Genomic DNA, 23053 nt, shown 5'->3' on the forward strand with positions numbered 1-23053 from the left:
TGGTCGCGTTATGACCGTGTTGTGGAAGCTGGGCATTGCGGGGGAGAACGCCGGGAACAAATCAAAGCCGAAACTACATGTTTGCTGGATCTCGGCGGTGCATATGGTTGAAGGATTGGGCCCCTCCTTTCCGAAGGGTCCGTACGAAGTACAGTTGTTCTGTGGCGTGCAAACAAAGGAGTAGGGGTTAGTCTGCACCGGGATGGCCGACATTGCCCACCGCATAAAGGACATAAGTCGCAAGGTCTTGGGTGCAAGTCTCCTTGATATTGCTGTTCGTGGGCTGTATGACTCCTCGGCATTTATGACCGCTTATAAGATCAAACATCTTCCCTCACAGTCGGGGGATAACCCCATTTACCCATTCAGGCAGCTGGCTAGCCCAAATGACGATCAGCTGCAAGACTTCCTCTTTCGTGCAGACTTGACCCTTAACCCCGCCTCGTTACATCGCTAGTCACTAGAGGATATCGGCCAGATGCCGATACTCACTGTAAGAAGTAAGGTAGGTCCGTGTGGCGCTGAAGACAATTCTTGGTTGGCTTAAACTCCGGCGCTATTCAGGCTTACCATTTCCGTGTTAGGGCACTCTATTCGCTTCACGCTACCGAAGAAGTATTCACGGGGATATTACTACTAGCGAATTAGCCATGGGACGATTTGAAGTTCTTCACTGTTATACCCGTCGGCTTGTCGGGCCTAGATGCCTGTTCCCAGGATGCAATTACCGGTGCAGATATGCCATTCGCCGGCAGATTGTTTGAACGGGACACTGTCACGGCAATTATTCTCTATACGGAAGTACTCAAGCCTTAAATTTCCTATATCCGGTTGCAGAATGCTTCAATAGGGGATGGCAATGATTAGGCTGTTGTCAACATGAAACACCAACAGCCCTGAGGACACAATAGCGACTCCAGTGGGAGTGGTCGTCACTTACAGATTGGGTCCATCTATAAAGAAGGCTGTCCAGACTTGCTCAGAGTCGACTCTCTTCGTATCAAGCCTTAAGAGAGAATTCGTTGCAAAGACACCATGAAGACCTTCGCAATCCTTGGAGCCCTCTTCTCCTGTGCCCTTGCTCAAACCCTCTGCGACCAGTATGCCACCTACAGCAACGGCCGGTATACCGTCAACAATAACCTCTGGGGCAAGAGCTCCGGCTCCGGCTCCCAATGCACATACGTCGACAGCATCTCCAACTCCGGCGTAGGCTGGCATACGACCTGGACGTGGTCCGGCGGCGACAACCAGGTCAAAAGCTACGCCAACTCTCAGGTCTCCCTGACCAAGAAGCTTGTTAGCCAAATCGGCAGTATCCCAACCACCGTGCAGTGGAGCTACGATAATACCAACACCCGCGCAGACGTAGCCTACGATCTGTTCACAGCTGCTGATATCAACCATGTCACCTACAGCGGGGACTATGAACTGATGATCTGGTATGAGACTGTGTTCATGTCGGACTTATTGAACCGAACTGAGTGATATAGGCTCGCTCGTTATGGTAGCGTCCAACCCATCGGCTCGCAGATAGACACCGCTAGCATTGGCGGCCATACCTGGCAGCTGTGGTACGGCGGCAGTACCCAGAAGACGTACAGCTTTGTCTCTGCCACCCCGATCACCTCCTTCAGTGGCGATGTCATGGACTTTTGGGACTATCTGACCAGCAGGCATGGTTACCCTGCTTCGAGCCAGTACCTGATCAGTAAGTCTGTCACTTTATTTGCTCGATTGCTACTGACTGGTGTAGATATGCAATTTGGGACTGAACCGTTCACGGGCGGTCCTGCCACCTTGAGGGTGTCGCAGTGGACCGCCAGTGTGAACTAGAGCTGGTACCTTGCAGAAAAATAACTTGACGGTGGACCGTAGTTGCTTTGCACCGCTTGAAAGAAGTTGTATTTGGGGACTCTTTCCCACATTTTCCACAATGCGATACAAGCGGAGGAGACAAGAAGGGCACTTCATTTATACTGGTCGTAAGATCCCGAATATATACTGTTTCCCTTGGTATATTGGTTTGCTCTGAGTATCCGCTCCCTGGCCATAAACAGATAGTGGTATATGATTCTATCGAACGTGTAGTAATGCCCTCCAAATCAGCCGCAGAGACCTTCATGGCCGATGACTCAGGACTTATGGTAAGACATTGCTTGGCGAGACGTTCTATGCCCGATTTGATTTGGTTTATTCTAGGCTCATGGCCAGAAACCAGTTGATTGGCTTTAGCACTGTGTTGAATGCAACCTAAGAAGAAACTAGCGGGTTAGGCACTAGCTCAGAGAACAGAGGAGTCCTCAGCAGAGGTAAGCATAAATCTTTCTTCTTCCAACATTTCTATTCAGGGAGCTCTGATAGCTTTACGTCCAAGTCAGCCTGCAGAATGCGGTCCATGTACGCTCTGTCATTATTAGTCCCGCTGGGCTGTTTCAAGCTCAGTCTGGCGGAATTTGTCCTCGTAAGTTCAACTTATCACACACAACCTTTATAAACTGTAGATAGTGATATTCATACCAAGCAGACCATGCCATGGGTCGGCTTTGTAAGCTCTGGCAACTATTGGCAGAATTATGAGGGACGCGTGATAAGTGAAGTATGTCTTAAGGCACCATGCACGGTCATAATTCTGATCATCGCTCAAGAACGGGGACACGACGACGTACGCAATCAACTGCTCTCCGGCAAGTGACAAAACTGCCTGTATCAGGTTTGATCCTGATGCGACATTGATCGCTGCGCCCAACTGTAGGCCTTCGATGTACCCATTCAACGGACATGGCTGACCGGAATACGCAGCCTACGACTTCATCATGAGCAACTATGACCAGTGTGTCTACCGCAGAAATAATCCTGCTACGTGCTGATGATTCTAGGTATACAAGCACCGGGTGCACTTTCACTGGCTCTCCCACGCCCACCACCGCCACTTGCTCGTACAGCCAGTCATGGCATATTCGCTCTTCCACTGTGACTCGTGATAGAACATATGTTCTTCCTGGAACCGAAATTCGGGAAATAGTCTCTGCTACCTTGACTGTGGCAGGGACGGGTCCTTTTCCTACTGGCACCGCTGCGACTGCTACTGCAGCGACAACGACCACAACGACGGGTTCTACTACAGGTGGGACAGCAGCAGGCACTTCTACCACGAGCACGACGGCCTCTGGGAATGTCGCAGACAGAACAATGGCGCCGATGATGCTGGTGGGTGCGGTGGTGGCCGGCATGGCGGTGCAAGCATAGTCCCTTCAGCCTGGAGATCGGGCTGTTATAGGTGCATATTTTTGCATATTATTCCTTAGTGGATGACTTGTGTCATCACCTCAGAGTGCGTAACAATCCTGTTTAGGCAGGAGGTGCAAAATAATAGCCTAAGTGTAGCATACATGGATTTATCTTTCCCGCCGCCTCTCCACTGATATATATAGAGGCAGTCAACGTATGTGCATATTAGGTGGACCAGTCTGATGTTGGAAACGGCAGCTCTCGATGCAGTCTCCTTATAATCTCTTCATACATTGGCTCCGTCTCCGGCATGATGACACCATGGCGAATGAAAAAGTCGATGACCACAACCGCACTATTCGGTTTAAACAATCCCCTGCCCAAGGCGTCAAGCACCTGGTCTACATTCCAAAGTCGAAAATTCTCCACCTCTGAATCCTTCGGCCGGGGAACAGTATCCTCGTCGAGCTGAAGTTCGAATAGGTATTCGACTTCGGGTAACAGAACAGTCGTCGAGCACCCCTCGCTCCCAAATGCAACAGACGAGCCTTTCATGTGGAAATACGAGATAGCCCCGATGTATCTCATGCCGCTTTCGATAATCTCACGCGCGATCGACGCTTCCTCTGTCGCCTCGAGGACCATGGCGCTTCGCGGAGACTCTCCCGCGCTAAGGGCCCCGGCGGCAGTGCAGTCCAACATACCCGGATAAGTCTGTTTCTGCATCGAGCGTTTCGCAATCCAGAGGCGAATACCATTTGCATCCTTAACGTAACAAAGCATCTGCACGCCGCTCGTTACAATACCGAATAGTGAGCTCGCGGACCGTTCAATCTCCAGGATCACGTCGCCGCTGGGACCATAGACAGGGAATCGCTCGTTGCGCCAGCCTTTTAGGATATCTGTGTACCCGGCCTCAATCATCTTGTTGATTGCGTCTTGGATGATTCGAGTCCGTGTGGACGCTGCACTGTCCGGGGGGTGGATTAGGACAATTGTCCCAGAGTCAATCATCCAATGCTCCTTTGGCCAGGAGATGCTTCGTACAAGAGTGTTTGGGATGTATCCGAGAGTTGCATCGATGCCTTCTACTCTCAATGCATGGTAGTATTTGAGCGTGTCGGTGAAGCGGGCTGGTGCCTCCTCGTAGTATGGGAAGCTATAATGCGTTAGTAGCTATGCATTGAATGGTGCAAGAACTGCAGGGGATACGTGCTTATCTAACTCCGAGACAATGTCAAAGAGGGATTCTGACATGGTGGTATGTACTGTAGATCCGATCGAGGTGGTCGCGGTGGAAGAATGTGGTTGGCTTATTCCCGGTGTGTTGCTACGTGTCTCCAGTCTTATCTTACTACATGGACTATTGATTACTTGATCTCTCTACCATCCCGGCAGATTATATCCATTCACTTAAGGTGGATTACCTAATCTATATCTGCTGTACGTATGGTCTACAACGAAATTGCAAGGGCGGAATAAGAAAGGAGAGGACAGATGATCCAGAAATAGGGGCTGGGTGACAGAGGTACGAGAACTCCTTTATCTCATTGTCCATGGAACAGGTCACGCAATTGCCGAAAGCTTGTTTGCTTATCAAGAGAGTAGCATTTCATTCCGACTAATCTTTCTAAGCCATATTACTGCATTATCATTATAACTTGGAGTGTGGCTGACGGATTTCGGTCTGTGCAGATCAGCGAGGATGATCCACTGACTGCGCTCTTAGTCATGACATGTGCATGTACTGTTCTGATGTGGTGATAAGGAAAATATAAAGATAGACTGGGAATGTTTCTTAGACAGCAAGGCAGTTTATAGATGTGCTTTATAGTTATAAGAGAAGTAACAGTATGTAACTGTCCCCCTGCTGTAGCCTCCTAATAATGTCAACTCTCATTGATTACGCTTGATGCTATTCGCTTTGTCTATGCCAGGAATAGTAATCTCACTGAATCGAGTTATAAAGCGGTCAGGTGGCGATTAAGCAGGACCAGAGGATTAGAAGACTGAAGAGGAATTGCTTTTTTAAGGTGTTTTTGTACCTCGCATTACCGTCAGCCAGATAACTTTGCCTGCTTACCTCTACCCCGGAGATATTGCTTGTCAAGTCCGGACCCAGGTCAGCAAGCCCCATTTCAACGCTCAACTGCGGAGCTCCGTTCTGACCAGTGCTTACCCAGGGCTGATGCCAAGATGCGTACCCCGGGTTTCTGCACGCCTTAAGAAAGTATATCCTGCAAGTGGCTTACATGTCATCCTGTCTAGGAAAACAAGATTTCTCGGCATTATGGGGTATGCGTCTCTGTTCTGGTACGGTCTGGACATAACCCCCAGCACTCGGCGCCCCCATTATCAAGCTCAAACAATCCACCTTGCCCGATAATTAACACATCCTCTTACAAAGGTAGTATAATATGAGTCAGAGAAAATGAGTCAAGGTTGATATTACAGTAACCCATGTTGGAACAGTTTGTCAGAAACAAGCACATAAAAGGTCCAGAGAGGACATATCTCTCAATTGCATTTCCGTATAGTAGTCTTCATCTGTGTATCTTGACCGTCTTTCATCAGACAATGTCTCCCCTCGTCTGGCTTGTCACAGGATGCTCCTCCGGATTTGGCCGGGTCTTCGTGGAGCAGATTCTCGCTCGTGGAGACCGCGTCATCGCAACCGCGCGCCGAGCAGAAAGCATAGAAGATCTCAGGAGCAACGGTGCCGCCGTCTTGCAGCTTGATGTGACAAGCAACCAGGAGACTGTTAACGAGATAATGGCAAAGGCAATTGCCATTTATGGTCATATTGATGTCCTGGTGAACAACGCCGCTTATATTGCTGTTGGTGCCTGGGAGGATGTTTCGTTAGTTACCTGGCTTTCGTTCCAGAGAGCGGTAAAAGCTTATATACCACAGTGACGAAGAATTCCGTGCGAATTTCGATACGAATGTTTTCGGTGTTTTGAAAGTCACCAAGGCTCTTCTGCCTCATTTCCGACAGCGAAAGTCAGGGACAACTGTCTTCATCAGCTCTCGATCAGGATGGTGGGGGGATCAGTTTGTTGGTCCATACTCTGGAACCAAATTTGCCCTGGAAGGTCGGTTGCCTCGTAAGGTCCCTTAGGTGCTGTCGACTAATGAAGTCAGGCCTCGTCGAAAGTCTCTGGAGGGAGACAGAGCCCTTAGGCCTACGAACTCTCCTGATTGAGCCCGGCCGGTTTCGTACACAGCTGCTCTCGAGCTCGAATCTGAAAATCGCAAACTCTAGTATTCCTGATTACGCCGAACGATCGGAAGACTTTCAGAAAATGCTCGCCATGGAGGATCGCACGCAACCCGGCAATGTCGAAAAAGGCGTATCCATTATTTTGGACCTTGTCAGATCAGAGGGCGTTGCCGCAGGGAAGAAGATCCCTTTTCGGCTACCTCTTGGTACAGACTGTTACGAGTCGATCAAGGAAAAATGTGAGGAGACACTAAGACTTCTTGACGAGTGGAAGGGTGTTATCAATAGCACGAATTATGCTACTTACTAGTTCAGGATGAATCGAGATGTTCGGAGACCCTCTTATAAGTCAGATATTATTGATCAAGTTGGTTACAGCGAGCCTAATCACCACGTCTGTGTAATAGGTCATGCTACTGTACTTACCGCTGCCAGAGCAGCTATCCAGAGGTGGAAACTCTGCCCATTCTTCCTGCTGCTTAATCTCAATGTATTCACTGAATTGCTGTATAAAGTTATTGATTGTTGCTTTAGGCCCCCTGTGGTTGGGTTAGATTATGCGGGACTCTCCATTATCATCTGACTTACTCGAGTTGAATAAGTGGAGGATAAATCATAGGGACAGGGAGCCTCTACGTCCGAAGTCCCAATATGACTAGAAGAAAGTTAGATCTGAACTGGCCAAACGGACTTACGATGCTTGTTCATTTCCCGCAGATGAGAGTCCGACGTGACTTGCGCCCAGAGACGTTTCTAATACAATCGATTATAGATAGGTAAGCAGCAGCTCGTCTTGAGATACACAGTAGTTCCTGGCTTAACTGGACATCAACTGACCGGAACCATAATTGCAATAATTGTAATATAGACTGAGTTTGGCGGTGTGATCTGATCTCGTTGGAGCTGGAAGAGTGCTGGTGGTTGGTTGCGTACAATGTCGGATGGATGAGAAAAGGATTCTTATACTCGACAAGTCACCCTATATGGAGCCCTTCGAGGCAATAGAATGCAAATATACGACTTAATTACATCTTTGCAGTCTCAACTCTTATGGTGAGTGGATATGTACAGCAACAAAGATGAGTATGACAGCTCGACTCAATGGCTCAACATGTATTACTTGTCTTAGCACAACACGGTCTACCTGAAGCAATTAGATCTAAATATGCACTAGGTAATTTGAAGACCCGTGTTAAGCTGAATCTTAGTGTATTCGGAATCTACGATCTGCTAAATTTTGGGACGGAAGCATCAATACAGCCCGTTGAGGTCAACACTCTTCAGTGTGGTTTTCGTTCTATCGAAGTGGTGAGGTACATGAATATATTGGGTAGCCTACTATGAGCCATTAATCTATGATTCAAGGGACTGTTTGGAAGTGTATATAGTTGTTTTTCAAAGTGTGGACATTGCAGACGCCCCGGGCATGTAAATTCATAGTGTGATAACCCGCCCATCACAAGCTGATGATAGTATTTTGAACTGCCACACGGTGCTCACGCTATGTGTTTGGCTTGCAAAAGAGCGATTACAGTGAAAGACGGCTATGTGGGTCTACCTTTTTTATAAAAAGGCTTATGAACGATGACAATTATCGAGGCCGTTTCTTCTGACTGATGTGAGAATGATGACCCGAAGATCTGCGTGTTAAAATATAGCTTAATCAAGCTTGTTGAGTGTACAGACTCTTTCTCATATCTGTCCGCCAGACACTGAAGAAAGGCTCAGTTGCCTGCTTCACCATAGCGCCGTCACCGGATGCGCGAGCCATGAATCTTATGAGCCAGTCCTGCTTTGCGGTGCTGACGTCGCTGGCGATGCGCAGCTTGTTCTGCGACGAGGAAGGATCGACGAACATCTGGAATGCGCGGCGTCGTTCATCGGAGTACACGTCGAGCACGCTGATGGGCTTTCCTTCGTGGATAATGAGCTCCAAAGCGTCCGCCAGAGCATCGGCGTCGAGAATACCCGTGGTGAGGCCCATGGCCCCCATAGGCTAGAGGAAGTGTGGTGTTAGCCGATGTCTCGGAAATGGATCGTTTGTACAGAAAGCTGATCATACATTGTTGAGATGCGCGGCATCTCCCACTAAAACACAGCGTCCACTGTTCAACGTGGTAGCGCAAAGTTGGTGCACCCGATACGGAGATGCTCTCACCACTGCTGCTGTATCGAGTTGAGGGCTCGGCACAACGTGGGAGAGAAGGCTCCTGATGGATTCCTCCGCAACCACCTGGTCGTCCCCTCGCTGATCGCTAGGATGGAGCGCCACCGTACATCTCCACAGGGTTTCCTTCCCGCGCTGGGGCTTCTCCAGTGGCGAAACAAGCCCCCAATGGACGGGATCAACAAAAAGCGAACTCGGGAAATCATCATCAAACTCAGCATCTTTTATCAAAACATCTATGGCCACCAAGCGCTCCGGCCAGCTATGGCCCTTGAATTGAATGCCAAGTAGCTTCCGGGTCGTCGATCTCCCGCCGTCGGCACCCACGAGGAATGAAGCATGGAAGGTGGTTTCGGTACTCCCATCTTCCCGACTGACCGTAGCAGTTACCGAGTCCGCGTCTTGCTGAATGCCTTTGAGCCGCAGGCCAAAATGGACTTTGACCAATCCAGTCTCGACAGCCCTTCTGTAGAGAAGGCTGGCCAATTTCGACTGTTGAAGGTTCACCACTCCATGGTCCCAGTCATTCGTGCCCACTATTGGCAGACAAGCAAGCATCTCGCCTAGCTTTTTCCCTCCCTTGCCGTCGTCATCCAGCGGGCCCCTCCAGCAAAGACCGCCGGTGGTAAAGCCGGCAGTTTTGATATCATCTAGAACATTGGCTTTTTGGAGCGCGTGCAGAGCTGCCGCGTAGTAAGAGCACGCTCGAGGGGCGTCGCTGAGATCTGCCTCCTTTTCAACGATGTCGACTTTGATACCACTCTGGGCCAGTCTCAACGCTGTGAGGAGCCCGACGGGTCCTGCTCCGATGATGACGACTGTGGTAGAATAAGAGTTTTCTTCATTCTCAACGACCGAGAGCATTATCGTAAGCAGTGTTGGCGATGGACGAAGAGCAAGGGGGGTTAAAGCCAAGCTAAATCGGTGTAGATTGCGAACAATTGAATGCTGGAGTAAGTTCGACACAAAACGTGCTATTTAAAGAATTGTTCGACCGGAACGGCGTCCCTGCGGTTAGTTGACTAATATTTATGCCACCAAAAGCCAACAAACGCGGGCGTATACAGTCTATTGGTCTCTGCCTGGAATGGTGACAAAAGGCGCAACCCGCCAGGAACAAGGTATCGACTGCTTGCCTAGATTGACCATGTGGACCTGAGCAACTTCCCATTCTGATGAGATCTGCAGTTGATCCCTTCCTACCCGGTATAAATCCATTCTTATCCAGGTGTTTAGCCCGAGATTATGCAGTGGATTGCTGGTTGAATGCGAGATTGCAGTTCCGATATCGTTATTACCCCACAATATCCGAGACAATTGGGTTTCCGTACCACATTAACCGAGAGGAAAATCGGATCATTTACGAGGCCGTATAGAAAGGCGACATAACTGGAGGGGCCCTTTTTCACCAGATGATTATTTCAATTCACTGAACATAGTATTCCTAATTTCCAGGGTGGCCCAAACCGGTGCTAACACCATCAGAGACGTACCGATCATCATGACCACAAAGGATTTTGTATACAAGACCGTCGAGGGCCTTGACGTCGCAGCGACTGTGTACTTGCCTCAGACTGGATTGGGAAACCGAGGCGCGAAGCTACCGATTGGTAAGATAGTTCAACTTTGCTTGAATTAGAAGAACCAAGCAGCACTAACTGTACATCAAAACAGCTATTGGATTTCATGCAGGCGGCTTCACCATCGGATCCAGGTTTCTCTTCAATCTCGAAGAGATAGAGGTACTTCTCGACTTCGGATTTGTTGTTGTGTTGGCGGATTACCGTCTCTGCCCACATGTCTCCCTCTACGAGGGCCCCATCCAGGATGCGGGGGATGCTTTTCGTTGGGTGAAAACCACGCTCCCCGAGCTGATCCGCAGGGAAGCAGGACTCACACTGGACCCAAGTCGCGTTGTCGCTTTTGGTCATTCGTCCGGTGGTACTTTGGCTTTACACTTGGTGGGTTTAACCACATTGTCCCGATCCCTCCTCTCCAAGTCCCACGTGCATAAGGAAATAGCTTACGTTCTTGCCTCGTTGTCACAGGGAAGCCTACCTGACCCCCCGCAAGCGATTGCAGCATTCTACGCAGCTGCCTACTTCTCTGACAGTTCCTGGAGCCAACCGACCCCCGGCTCGGAAATGATGCCTCCAATTGATCGATCATTTGCACAGCGTGTTCTCAGCGAGCCACCCCGTTCCATGACCGTTGTCGCACCGGAGCAGTTTGTCGTACCGGGCACCATGCCCATGCCCGATCTTTCCAAGCCTCGGGACGCCTGGTTGGCTCTAGCATTCAAAGAAGGGACACATCTGGAGCGATGTGTCCAGGACGGCGACCTTGCGCGTGTGGACCCAGCAACCTTCTTCTCGTCTGCATTCCCGCCGACGATCTTCTTGACTGGAACGAAGGATACGTTTATTGACCCGCAGTTCTCGCGGCGCGCGCATGAAGAACTGGCGGGACTGGGGGTGGAGTCGAAGCTGATTTTGGCGGAAGGAGGGCAACATGGTTTTGATTTTGGGCTGTCAAGGGATGAGGTCCAGTTTAAGGAGAGTGTCCTTCCAGGCTACGAGTTTTTGGCCGAACATGTTTAGGTAGCCTAGGCACATGGTGCTACCCAGTAGCCAACCAACATAGCGACAGCCAGACTCGGAAGGTAACAGGATTGAATATGCGATACTCGGCATACAGCACCTTGTCTCTAGCACAAACTAAAGATATGATTTTGGACTGTACATGCGTTTCTTTGTTTCTTTGTTTTGGCCTGTTGACTAGGATACCAAAATGTAGCCTAAAGTATGGGTATGCGACTGATGCCTTCCTATACAGCTCTGTTGCAGTATTACGGTATTCGTCTTCTTCTCCTTCTTTTTATACAGGCCAGACATAGTACCAGGTTGCCCTATTGCCAAGATGATCTACACACGCTTTCCCTATTAGACCGTCCGGGAACTCCGGAGTCCGGGCACATCCGTGGAGGCCCACCTTTAAGCTCTGAAACAGTCGTTCAGAGATGTGTGAGTCTTGTATCTTTTTGTAGTTGCTCATCCACTCCATGGATCTCTAGTCAAACCCACGATGCCTCGTCCCAGAAAGTTGCTGGACATGCGCTGCACCACGTGTCAGACGAGCTTCAACCGACGAGAACACTACGAGCGGCATCTTCGGTCACATACAGAGGAGAAGCCTTTCTCCTGTTTCTATTGCCAGCAGATCTTTAGCCGCGGGTAAGATTGATTTCTTTCCTTTCCTTTTCATTGACTACTGGTACATATATGACAGCAATCGCTCACTAGACGAGCAGAGACTCACTCGCCCGCCACTATACGTCTGTCCATCAGACGGACACGGGGAAGCCACCGGCCAAAAGACGTAGAGTCATAAAAGCCTGCGAATCATGCCGGCTATCTAAAGTCCGATGTGACGGAACGGAGCCATGTCAGCGTTGCTACGACCAGCATCGAGAATGCTCTTATCTGGTCTCCAAGCGCACCAGACAATCTACCACACGCACTGGTCAACTGCCTAGGGGACATTGTCTGAGCCTTCCCTCTAAACTGGATCAAGCAGGCAGTGAGCCTACGAATAGTCCGCTTAGTACAGACGTAGTGTCGCAAGCTCATCCACAGAGTCAAAAGCTGCACGACCAGGGACCGGTACATTCCCCCGCCCACGCCGAAGCGACCTATGGAGCCATCGATACGATCACGGTACCTCCCTTCTTTTCGCTGGACTGGAATGACTTTGATGAGTGGCTCAACTTTGGTTTCGACGACGAGTACATGGGGCTATCCGCCCCTGCAGCATCCGCCACAGCCGCCATCGCCGGGCTCTATGGTAACATTCAGGAACCAGATATGGATAAAGATGCCATCGACCCGAGGCAGTACTCTCCGGCTTCCATTGAGCTGGACGCTCAGTTGGTGTTTCCTGACATGACTACTATCGCCAGCGAGGATATCGAGAAGGAAAATCTGGCCCTTGTCGAGCAGGTCCCGGACGGTGTCCCACTGAAGGTATTCGAGATGGCTACCGCACTGCAAACCAAATCCAACTATCCCAAGTTTATCGAGTTGCGCATCCCGCCTGCTCGCGTTCTCAATGCCTGGGTCCAGCTCTACTTTGAGCATTTCCACCCTGTCTTTCCGTTCTTGCATAAACCTACCTTTTCCCCTGCGACGATGAATCCATTCCTTGTTCTTACGGTTGCGGCCATCGGCGCGCATTTCTCAGAATTGGAGGGTTCGCAGGCCTGTCATAAGGCGATGCATGAGCTCATCCGACGATATACATCGTACACAGTGAGGCTACACTGCAAGACCCCTGTGTCAGTTCGGTCACAGTTGGCTAACTAGCTAAATGCGAGTAAAGTGTGAACAATGCAATCGCACCAGTCGTGAGCTTTGGATCACGCAAACTATTCTTCTCAATCAACTAGGCCTGATGTACTCGGGCAATCGAAGGGACCTTGAGCTGGCAGAGCTATTCCAGGCCGTCCCAGTTACTCTTGCACGACGCAAGAGACTTCTTTCAAATACTCTCCCTCGTGCACAAATATCCGCGTTGCAGCTCCCGCTTGGTCAAGAATGGCAGCTCTCAATACATGACGAGGAACGTCGACGGGCAGGGTTCGCCATTTGGGTAAGCGTTCCGTCTATGTCTCAGACTCGAGCTTCATCGATGGCAGTTTTGTAACTTCCAATTCTCTCACAGCTGATTGATTTCGGGTGGAAATATAGCTTTGGGCTCAACCATGTTATGACGGCGGACGAGCTGCAGAATTGCCTTCCGCACTCGGATGATTGCTGGGATGCAGCCACCGCTCAGCAATGGGCTCAAATCATGGAAGCCAGGAGCTTTTCCACGGTACCGTCCTTACGTCGAACCATTGCGAATCAAAACTGGATATGGGCATGGTCACAGACTGGAACGCTTGGAAAGCAGACTATCCTGCACTATCTGACAAGCATCGTCACAAAGGACGATGCAGATAGCTCCTCGCAGGGTTGTTGGTCGGAACAGAGACTGGCAGCGGCAGCAACACTTAAGAGTCTCCTTGGAGAAGAACTCGGCGAGGGCCACACAAAGACAGCTGTGCTCCACCGCGTGCTGCTTTGCTCGGGCCTGATGATCCATTACAGTCCAACCCTGCGAATAAAATCTCTTTGCCTAAGGGTCATATACCGGAGAATGGACGACACGTCGTGGGATCTTCTATCGAGTCAATGGGCCAAAGCACCATTTCAAGGGCGTCTGGCGGTGTTGTATGGTGCTCAGGTGTTTGAAACAATCCGCTTGAATCGCTGCGTGCATTTCTTAACGCTGGCCTCTTTACTCAGAGCCGTGCTTGTTCTGTGGATATATTCCACGCTCTGCCAGCGGTACGGGTTGCTAGAGAGAGGTTGTCCAGGTCCCGGCCGAATCATGGAACCCTCCGCCGTCCTCAACCTAGAGTGTTTGGAGACGGCGGGTACGAAAAGGTGGCTTGCGAATGGATCAGGCTGCGTCAAGCTTCCAAGAATTGGTAATCTGCTTTGTCACCAGGGGGCGCGTAGATTGTTGGATGAGTCAATTGCGGTGATGAATTCGCTCAGCTGTTGGAGTATCAACAGCTCATATGTACAATTGTTGCAGCGAATCCAAGCAACAGAGGGAGAATCCGGGGCGGTTTTATCCTGATGTTAGTGGTTCCTGACGCCCTGGAACGAAGTGAGAATATTATTAGCATCAAGAACCTGCAAGCGGCAGGGCCTTATCTTAGATTGGTCAATAAGGCTAGAAGAATAGTACTTTTGGCTCTTCACCCGTTGGGCCGATAACCGCCTCGGGATGCTCCTCATGCTTCTTTGCAATCTGCACCGGCCTTCCAATGATGCCAGTACAAGCGCATCCTACAGGCTGAATTGTAGTTGTTCTCAAAGAGGCATTCCTGGCAGCTGATGTCAGGCTCTGGAACGATATACTTCGCTCTACAGACCAAGCAGCAACCTGGGCTTGAGAACAAGTCCAGAGTTGGGATCACCCTCTTCCAAAGGGCTACTCGTGCAACTGAATTCCGTCCAGGAATACTTCAAAATCTATAGTAGACGCCTATTGGGCGCTCGCCTTTGGCCGGGTCCATTATAGGCAGATCCGCTCACTCCACATAGAGATGCGCAAAGCCGACTGTCAGGGTCAGATAGCTGGTGCCCTTACTAGGCCACTTCAGCATCGGCATCAGGAGAATTACAAGAGGGGCAGTTAAGTGTATTCGCCTGCAAGCCGGCCTCCCATCTAGATAGCAGGACTGTATATTTAAGGGATGTAATACTAGCATTAAGCAGGGCTACATCTAGTTTAGGAAGGGCAGCATTCAGCTGCTAAGTAGATAACCGCACAGATGCAAAGCTGCTCATACTAACCTGCTACAGCTTAATCAACAAGGCCTTGCAGCCAATGGCAGCAATAATTATTTTGTTAGATTCTTTGCCCTTCACCAAGGTGCACATGCTGAAAATCAGCTGCTAGGCAATTTAGTAGCAACTTTTAAACCCTAGCCTTATATTAGAGCTAGTACACTAGGTTGCAAAAATGGTGCAACTGTTTTTACTTTTCCTTTGTTTCAAGAAGCCCTAAACAAAAAGCGCCAAGCTAATATTGGGTTATTTTCCTGTGCTTTGATACCAAGTTTCATACTGAAGCATTATAATACAGTGACTAACTAAACATGTCTTACCTATCTGCCTTGTGATCTCTCATACAGTGGTATTTCACATCACATGGGAATTTGGACGCACCTTGTTGCTGCCCAACCTCTCTGCCTATACACCTACTAAAAATTTAATTCTTGTCATCCAGTCCCTATGCTAGTGCCAAGATACTGTTATGGCATCTAGTTTGAGACTAGCTAACCCCGCAACTTTTATAAACTAATATTTGCTCAACTGCCCCGCTCTCCCCACTTGAATATCCATTTCTTGAACCTCCACTGCCCACTATCATAAGACAAACACAGTCTCCATCAGAAATTATATAATGGTAAGTTCCCTAACTCACACAGGATTTGTTCCTAGTTCTGAGCCCAATAAACCTCCAGAGCCATATTCTGGATTCTGGATCATGCCACGTCCATGACAAAATGCGGTTGAGGAAGCCACACCTGAAAGATACACTCCCAACCCAGCTATGTGTTCTATGCAATCGCCCTTTCTGCGTCGACCACAAGGGAGAGGAGAATGGTGTCTGTGAGATTAATCATGAGACATACTATCGAAACCACCCAACCGCCCAGAAATACTTGTATCGCACTTATGAAGACTGGAAGAAAGGTTCTGACCAGATGATTGTTGAGAGGTCGGTGAAAGAGGAGTAAGCTGTGGAGGGGAAGATGTATTGATCTGACTCTGTCTAGAAAGGATTAGGTCCTTCTTAGTAAAGCTGTTTAGGAAGTGATTAATGGAGACGAGGCCCGAGCGCCGGTTTTGAATTCAAGTATAATTCGGGATAACCAGAAGAGCAAGTTAGGCAATATCACACGCTTTTCTGATATTTTGCCTATAGGTCTCGGTACCCAAACGTGACAGCTTGCAGGTAGCATACTCTTCCCTGGTTGCCTCGAGAAGTCTAGCGCCATTGTTCAATTCAACCCCAAACGAGTTTGGAGCTCCTCCAGACACACAGAAGGAAGAGTCCGCACGCTGGATAACCGAGACACAAGGTCGTTAGTATTCATTTCTGGAAGGGTCAAGCCAGGCGTGAGGCTGCCGGTAGATTTATTCTACTTTCAAAAGTGGCCCCAGGCACCAGCCTTGGCGTTACAATTCTAGGCCAAGATGCCAATACAAGTATGATCTTATCTTAGCCTTCACCTGAGGAATCTGTCTCGGTCATTTATGTTGTTTCGCTGAAGTGGTTTCTCAGTACGGGCGGTACAGACTATGAACCTTTATGTTTTGTATCATTGTAGCTAGTATATCACTCCGAGGCCTTGCCCAATCCAGCCTAGATCTAGAGTTCAGATATCTCAAGGAAAATGTAATAAGAATAGACTTACCGGTAAAGGAGACCCAAGGGCCCTTAAGCAGGTTCTTTGCCGCCTAGGCATAATTTGTCTTTCCTAGCCTGGCTGTTGGTCTAGGGCCAAGGAGTGCGTTAACATCAGTCTAATTAGGTATGTTCTAGGACATGTTGCATTTACCAACAGTCTTACTTCTGCTGGGTGTGAAAGGATAAGAGATGTTAACGCAAGCGCGGGCATAGGGGTGGTATGGGCAGGTATATAGCTGGTTTAAGAAATTCAGATCCACCGGGAGGATCGATAGGGGCTGGCTCGACCCTGATTCAACGACACTTTTTTAAGTCTTAGCGATTACGCCGCCGTTTCAGGCAGCCGTCTTACGGAGGACGGGCCGGCAGCCGATGCAGGGCCACCATGTCCAGAAGGCTCTAAATTCGGCTCCGATGGGTGGATTATTGGTGTTAGCCTATAGGAGATGAGGCTATTGGAAGATGGTGAAAACATTGAGTTGGGGAAAGTGGATGCTGTGGCTGACCAGGATGTTTCATTGCTTATTATTATTAGGTATTCCGGACACTATCTCATAATTACTAATTATACAAGAAAAAAAAGAGAAGCCTGGATCACATCACACGCGTCACATTGCGTAAAATCTACATGGACCGATTCGACGTCTACGTATTCAGCCCACAACCGCCCCAATACAATCAAATGCTTCTCCAGGCTGCTGTCATTCTTCCTTCTATCCGACGCACCGCCAGCAGCTGGGGGGTTCGCATATTTGATGTTGCAGAGATAGTAAGACTGTCCTCGACGCAATACGCATTCTCGAGTGTCCCAATCGCCGAAGCCTCAGAACCTGTCCTATCGGACGTAATCAGGCAAAATGCTTCACAAAATTGTCTGCCTGGATGAAGTGGCTGGAATGACAACAGGGATGTCCCAGGCTCACCACATATAAACCCCGCCATCACCATCATTCTTTGTCTCCAGCAACAACCTCGCTTCTCCCGGCACCCACCACACAATGACCGTCATTGAAATCGACATAGTCTTCGACTTCATCTGCGCCGTAAGTAGCACCCCCTCAGAGCCCGCATCCGACCCCACTAACGCAAACCCAGTGGTGCTACATCGGCAAACGCAGCCTCGACCGCGCCATCGCTCTGTACCGCAAAACCTACCCAGGCGGCCGCAACGACACCATCACCATCAAATGGCGCCCCTTCTATCTCAACCCCAACAAGCACGGGCGCAGCGTGCCCAAGTCTGTTCTTTTCGATGAACGGCTTAAGGATAAGACGCCCGAGCAGCGTGCAGCGATGGTCAAGCGTCTGGATAAGATCGCCCAGTCCGTAGGGGTCCGCATTAACTGCGGGGGCATGATTGGGCCGGACACGCGCGATGCGCATCGCCTGGTTTATTTGAGTCGGGAGGATCCTACGATTAGTTCGGAGGTTCATGGGGAGCTTGTGGAGAAGCTGCTCGAGGCATACCATGACCGCGAGATGGATATCTCTCGGCCGGAGGTGTTGAAGGAGGCGGCGGTAGCGGCGGGGATTGAGGCTGCGGTCGTGGAAAGGTGGCTGGCGGAGGATGTTGGTAATGTGGTTGACGAGGAGGCAAGGAAGAATAGAGAGATTAAAGGGATTAGAGGGGTTCCGAGATTCCTTTTCCAAGGCAAGTATGAGTGGGATGGAGAGGATCTGCAAGAGTTTATGGAGATCATGGGGAAGGTGAAGGCAGAGGAGGGAAGTGAAGGAGGTCCTTGACAACCATGTAAGGATTATTGGGCATGTTGATCACTGTTATGTACAACTAGTAGTCTACCATATCCCCAGAGTCGGTTTCCAGAGCTTGATAGTTGTATTTTGCTTGACGAGCCGGCCACTGCACTGCATGTGGCATATTAAAATTCCTCCCTGCAGGTACCCATAACCCATCACAAGACTATTAGGCCTCAAAATGTATTTAGCAATCATATAGTTCCTCCACCTGCGTGATAACTTCAACAAAGGTAGCGCCATATCCTTGATCTCTCATAATCTGGATCTTCTCCTCCATATTCATTGCTAAACGCATTCTCCCAAAATCCCTTGGCAGTTATTCGGCACTTGCAAACCTCAATACCCATACACCCACTCCATCCGTCGGCTAATCAAACTCCACTACCTTTGCTTCTTCCTTGGTCATGTCCCTCCCGTCAAGCTGCACCTCAGCTGCACCTTGACCCAATCCTCCCTACAGGGCCACCACGTCGCACCAGTCCGTCGCAGGAGATTGCAGAATCTGTCTTCTTCGTCAGCACAAGGTGATGGCGAAGGCGGAATGTCAAAAACGTAATTTCCAAAATCTGTGGTTCATTTGCCTGGAGTTGAAAAGAGTGAGGCGGATAGAGTCCCGGGAGGCCAAGTGATGCTTCCTAAGCAAATGCTGACCTCAGCAATTGAGCTCATTTTGAGTTCAAGCCCTCAGACTGACATCTGTTATTCTCTGATGGTATCCGTCACATTGAGAGTTGATTTCAATAAGTCTGCAAATACACAAGACCGTACCTGGAAACAAGACATCCATGGTTTCATTGGCAGTTAACTGTGGTCCCTTCTCGGATGCTTGCCAGGCCGCAACGGCCGAAGACAGATGCCATACTTGGTTTTGGCAATCGACTTGTAGGTTGAATTGTTAATGTGGGCATTATTTGTGTTACATGAATGGTATACCTGTTGCTTTGAGAAAGCATCGACACATAGAGCCATGGGGCACACCCTCTGTCAAGGTGGGAATTGATTATTACAATCAAGATCACGAGGTCATCTACAGCACTTCCTCTCACAAATCAGTGCATTTGATCAACTCCTTATGTAAATAGAAACACATTGTAGTCGCGAAAGGCCCAATCCTGGAACGGAGGCATTGCTTAACGTCAATGGGCAAACTGAGGTATCTACCATTCAGTCGGGCTTTATACAGGGAGTTAACTCTCTTGTCTGTCTAAGGTAGCATACTTAGAAACCACTAGGGACTACATAGAAGGTCAAACCACAAATAGTATGCTGAAATTTACTCTAACAACCAGACGAGTCGTGCGTTGGGTTTGCACTATATCTGATCTAATCTGATTTAGCCTCTTGTCTAATAGCTGCATCCATACGTGAGAACCAAAATGATTGGTCTAATCTCAGATTATTGGAATATCTCGCTCCCTATAGAGGATGCAGAACATTCAGGCATTTTCCACACACACAAGCATATAAGAACAGATTGTGTGCAATGGCATAATCCTTTCATTGCTGCGCCGTCAAGATGGCGACCACGGCGGCGACTTAGTATTATCCTGGCCTCTTGTAAACATTGATATCTATGTACCCCAGGGAACCCCCCTTTGACCATGAGCTATTCTCCAATATATACCTGCTGTCTTTGTCGTCAATCTCGAAGTCATTGGAACCAACGTAGGGACAGTTCCATCTAACGTGGCAGATCTTGTTTTTGTCCTCTTGGGTATATAGGTCAATGGACCCTTGAGTACCAGTCGGCGAAGAGTCTCGTCCGCAAGAGTTAACTTCCTCCATATTGTCAGGTTGGATTTCGATACTATTGATCTGGCTGGGTGATAGTTCGTGATATTTGTCATGATAGCCGTAGAACTTTCCACTAATGTCCAATGGTTAGAATCAGACACTTAACCACGGCAGTTGGTTGTACAGTACTAGTCTAAATGGGCATTCTGAACCAATACGGTGCCTGAGAGGTGGTTGTGTATTCTCATAGTAATCCACTGAGCGTGACCTTCGGTGTTTGGCTCTTTGGAATCTTGGATTTTGTGATCTGACATTGTGAAATAAAGATGATGAGGGTAGGAAACACAGGAAATAGGACCCAATGTAACTGCAATTTGCTTGATGAATTTGGTGGCCTGACAGAATTCAAACGTGGGGTGTGATAGATATAAATAATCGATTTGCGGTTGCTTTCCCCGATGCAAATATATGCCAGAGTGTCTTTTTCAAAAAAACAAAGTGACTAGCAACTGAAACTGAGTATAAGGAACCTGTGAATCACTATGAGGTATTTTTGCCATTCGTCCTGCTTCTAACATATTTGAAGCAGGAGTGGAGAGAGGCAGATTGTGGTTCCTCTGGCTAGGTAAATGAAGCATGCTTGTCAAGTGAGAAGATTTCTCTTCCTCAGCTCCCGGGAGCAAAGATAGTCGCCCATGTACGGTGGGATTGCTGACATGCTAGAAATATGGAGGGGCTGAACTTTGATGTAGCACAATGCTTCACTAGGGATGAATAGAGTCTGGTCAACTCCATTCCATTCCTTGTCTGTTTCTCTTTAGTGATTCTTTAAAGTTCCATTATTCATGCGAGCTAATTGTGTTGGTGACAGTGGTGAAACACTATTATGGAATTAATATTTGTATAGTAGGAGAAAAAAAGGCTTCAAGCAAGGGAATGAATGCACTGTAAGGGACTTTCGCACTCGCCCATACTACTTAATACAGTGTGACATTGCAGTGCATAGGACAGGGCTGGTTGGACGGTACACATCAGACACATCAAGGCTGTCTAGCAAATGCAACACAGTACAAGCGTGCTCTGCGACAGGAGATGAGGCAGAAATTGTAAAACAGCCTCCCAAGGAGAGCGTGCATTAGGTACTGAGCAGGCTGAGCTGGTGCCTACAACCTAATACTGATTGAAGCGCTGAGGTCTGCCAACCACATTGGGATGGCCTGTATACAATGGTCTGTACTAGACTTAACTAGGTAGTCTCATGTAGATCACCTATTGGTTATCTTGTGCATGGATTGGGCCCTTGACAAGTAGACCAGATTAGTCACACATCCTGGAGCCAGCTGAGGATGATTCAGGTAGGGTAGTTGGTAAGGACGCTAGGGCCTTATGGGCTAGACAGATCAGCATATCTTTATTGGTCAAGGTTGGTTAGGCCATTTCGAGAATCACTGGAGGAATAAGTCTCTGGCACAAGTTTGCGAAAAGATACGCGTAAGGCGGCAATCACAGCGAGCTGTCTGCCAATGCTATCCGGTGCCCCCAAGTCCGAGTAACAGGCTTTCACCTTCTTGAAAGCCAGTTTCTGGAGATCTGAGATAAGTTAGATGCTGCAAAATATGTGGAGATGCTGAAAACGCTGAAAACAGTGCATCTTATCCATGTCTACTAATATGCTCCAATTCGGCAAAGTGAAGGCACCTCCCAATGAAAAAGGCCGGCCACAACGTCTTACGCTGGTTATTATTCAAGCTCTTTTTGAGTACCCCGGCCTTTTCACAGGTGGAAGTGGAAACAATCATAGGCGTATCAGGCGATTCCCAAAGTTCTTCTTCAGGAAGCTTGGATATCTAACGTCAGAGAGACTTTTAGGAGAATGCCAGGTGGAGTAGAGGAGGGATGTTGGCTACCAGTGACATCTGATATATTCTATTTCCCCCCTCACGTCTCCGTAACCTCGATGCATGTGAATGGCCAATAAAAACAAGCTGTAGTATTTTTGCTTCTTGCTATGCAGCTATGGATAGCTGTCGGTAGTATCCTAAGGCCTTGAAAGCGGGGTGGTGAAGCTAGCCAAATGTCTGTCGGTTGAGGGTCTGAATTTTCGCATGGTGAATTGCGTCTCGCCCGGTTTCCTGGATATCCATCCCAAAAAGTGGAGGGAGAAGTGGTATAGTGGAGCTAATCAGAAGAAGTCCTGTCTAGCAAGAAAGAATACAAGAAGATCCTAGCTATCAATGCATGTTTTTCCTCTTTCCTCATTATATTTACTGCATATGAGGCCGCAGGGCAGAACTGTGCCAGGGAATGGTGGGGAAGATCAGACACTATACTCCGAGGGCAGTTTCCCTCTTTGTATCGGGTGAACTGCGCAGGTGTAACATGGTATGAGGCGATAGCTGTGGCCAACCCTCAGCAGAGCTTTAGTGCCATGCCAACAAAAACAAACAGCCGAAAAACGGAATCATGCCATCCATAAACCATCCACGTTGACTTAGACCAGAGTGATAGGTCTAAGTTATAAGCTTAGGAAAAGCAGAATTTCTCAAGTCTGTAGCAAATTGTTTAAATAACCCTTGCATTGAATGTAATAAAAAGAATAAAGCAGATTATTGGGGACAGTTGGGTCTGGACGCACATTCCACAGGAGAGATATTGAGCTGGAATGCATGTACTTGAATGAGATATTTGCATCCTCTTCTCTCTCTGCCTTCTTCTTTTTTCCTCTTTTGTTCTTTTGTACTCTTCTCCTTTTCTTTGCCCAAAATAATCCTGCAAATGTGGATGGCTACACGACTACCTACCCAATACTCATATACGTATTCAAGGATCTTTGAAACCTATGGAGGAAATACGTGGTAGGCAAAAGGCACTTGATGATTTGTCCAATATCCACTAGTTGATATAGGGCC

General features: G+C 48.6%; 8 protein-coding genes across 8 annotated transcripts; 6 read left to right on the plus strand and 2 right to left on the minus strand.

Moving 5' to 3' along the window:
• Window positions 1–1035: 1035 nt before the first annotated feature.
• ALT_3205 (glycoside hydrolase family 12 protein) lies at window positions 1036–1836 on the plus strand (the record flags this gene model as incomplete). The annotated part of the gene is made up of 3 exons (XM_033561731.2): window positions 1036–1442; window positions 1494–1711; window positions 1757–1836. 3 exons carry the CDS (start codon window positions 1036–1038, stop codon window positions 1834–1836), a joined length of 705 nt encoding a protein of 234 aa, XP_033417622.2.
• Window positions 1837–2389: 553 nt separating this feature from the next.
• On the plus strand, window positions 2390–3249 carry ALT_3206 (uncharacterized protein; the record flags this gene model as incomplete). The annotated part of the gene is made up of 5 exons (XM_033561730.2): window positions 2390–2464; window positions 2528–2599; window positions 2649–2751; window positions 2803–2833; window positions 2880–3249. 5 exons carry the CDS (start codon window positions 2390–2392, stop codon window positions 3247–3249), a joined length of 651 nt encoding a protein of 216 aa, XP_033417621.2.
• A 207-nt stretch (window positions 3250–3456) lies between these two features.
• On the minus strand, window positions 3457–4488 carry ALT_3207 (NUDIX hydrolase; the record flags this gene model as incomplete). Its single annotated transcript, XM_033561729.2, has 2 exons — window positions 3457–4390; window positions 4457–4488. 2 exons carry the CDS (start codon window positions 4486–4488, stop codon window positions 3457–3459), a joined length of 966 nt encoding a protein of 321 aa, XP_033417620.2.
• A 1320-nt stretch (window positions 4489–5808) lies between these two features.
• On the plus strand, window positions 5809–6764 carry ALT_3208 (SDR family oxidoreductase; the record flags this gene model as incomplete). Its single annotated transcript, XM_033561728.2, has 3 exons — window positions 5809–6092; window positions 6145–6326; window positions 6376–6764. 3 exons carry the CDS (start codon window positions 5809–5811, stop codon window positions 6762–6764), a joined length of 855 nt encoding a protein of 284 aa, XP_033417619.2.
• Window positions 6765–8117: 1353 nt separating this feature from the next.
• Window positions 8118–9485, minus strand: ALT_3209 (6-hydroxy-3-succinoylpyridine 3-monooxygenase HspB; the record flags this gene model as incomplete). The annotated part of the gene is made up of 2 exons (XM_033561727.2): window positions 8118–8450; window positions 8517–9485. The coding sequence occupies 2 exons, from the start codon at window positions 9483–9485 to the stop codon at window positions 8118–8120; spliced, it is 1302 nt and encodes a 433-aa protein (XP_033417618.2).
• Window positions 9486–10122: 637 nt separating this feature from the next.
• On the plus strand, window positions 10123–11221 carry ALT_3210 (alpha/beta hydrolase; the record flags this gene model as incomplete). Its single annotated transcript, XM_033561726.2, has 2 exons — window positions 10123–10231; window positions 10296–11221. 2 exons carry the CDS (start codon window positions 10123–10125, stop codon window positions 11219–11221), a joined length of 1035 nt encoding a protein of 344 aa, XP_033417617.2.
• An 872-nt stretch (window positions 11222–12093) lies between these two features.
• Window positions 12094–14182, plus strand: ALT_3211 (uncharacterized protein; the record flags this gene model as incomplete). Its single annotated transcript, XM_089599518.1, has 5 exons — window positions 12094–12143; window positions 12202–12928; window positions 12999–13268; window positions 13341–14097; window positions 14172–14182. The coding sequence occupies 5 exons, from the start codon at window positions 12094–12096 to the stop codon at window positions 14180–14182; spliced, it is 1815 nt and encodes a 604-aa protein (XP_089456261.1).
• A 3468-nt stretch (window positions 14183–17650) lies between these two features.
• Window positions 17651–18395, plus strand: ALT_3212 (DsbA family oxidoreductase; the record flags this gene model as incomplete). The annotated part of the gene is made up of 2 exons (XM_033561720.2): window positions 17651–17695; window positions 17748–18395. 2 exons carry the CDS (start codon window positions 17651–17653, stop codon window positions 18393–18395), a joined length of 693 nt encoding a protein of 230 aa, XP_033417611.2.
• Window positions 18396–23053: the final 4658 nt, after the last annotated feature.

This window comes from Aspergillus lentulus (genome assembly GCF_001445615.1).
Source record: "Aspergillus lentulus DNA, contig: Alt05, strain: IFM 54703, whole genome shotgun sequence".
NCBI classification, from domain to species: Eukaryota; Fungi; Ascomycota; class Eurotiomycetes; order Eurotiales; family Aspergillaceae; genus Aspergillus; species Aspergillus lentulus.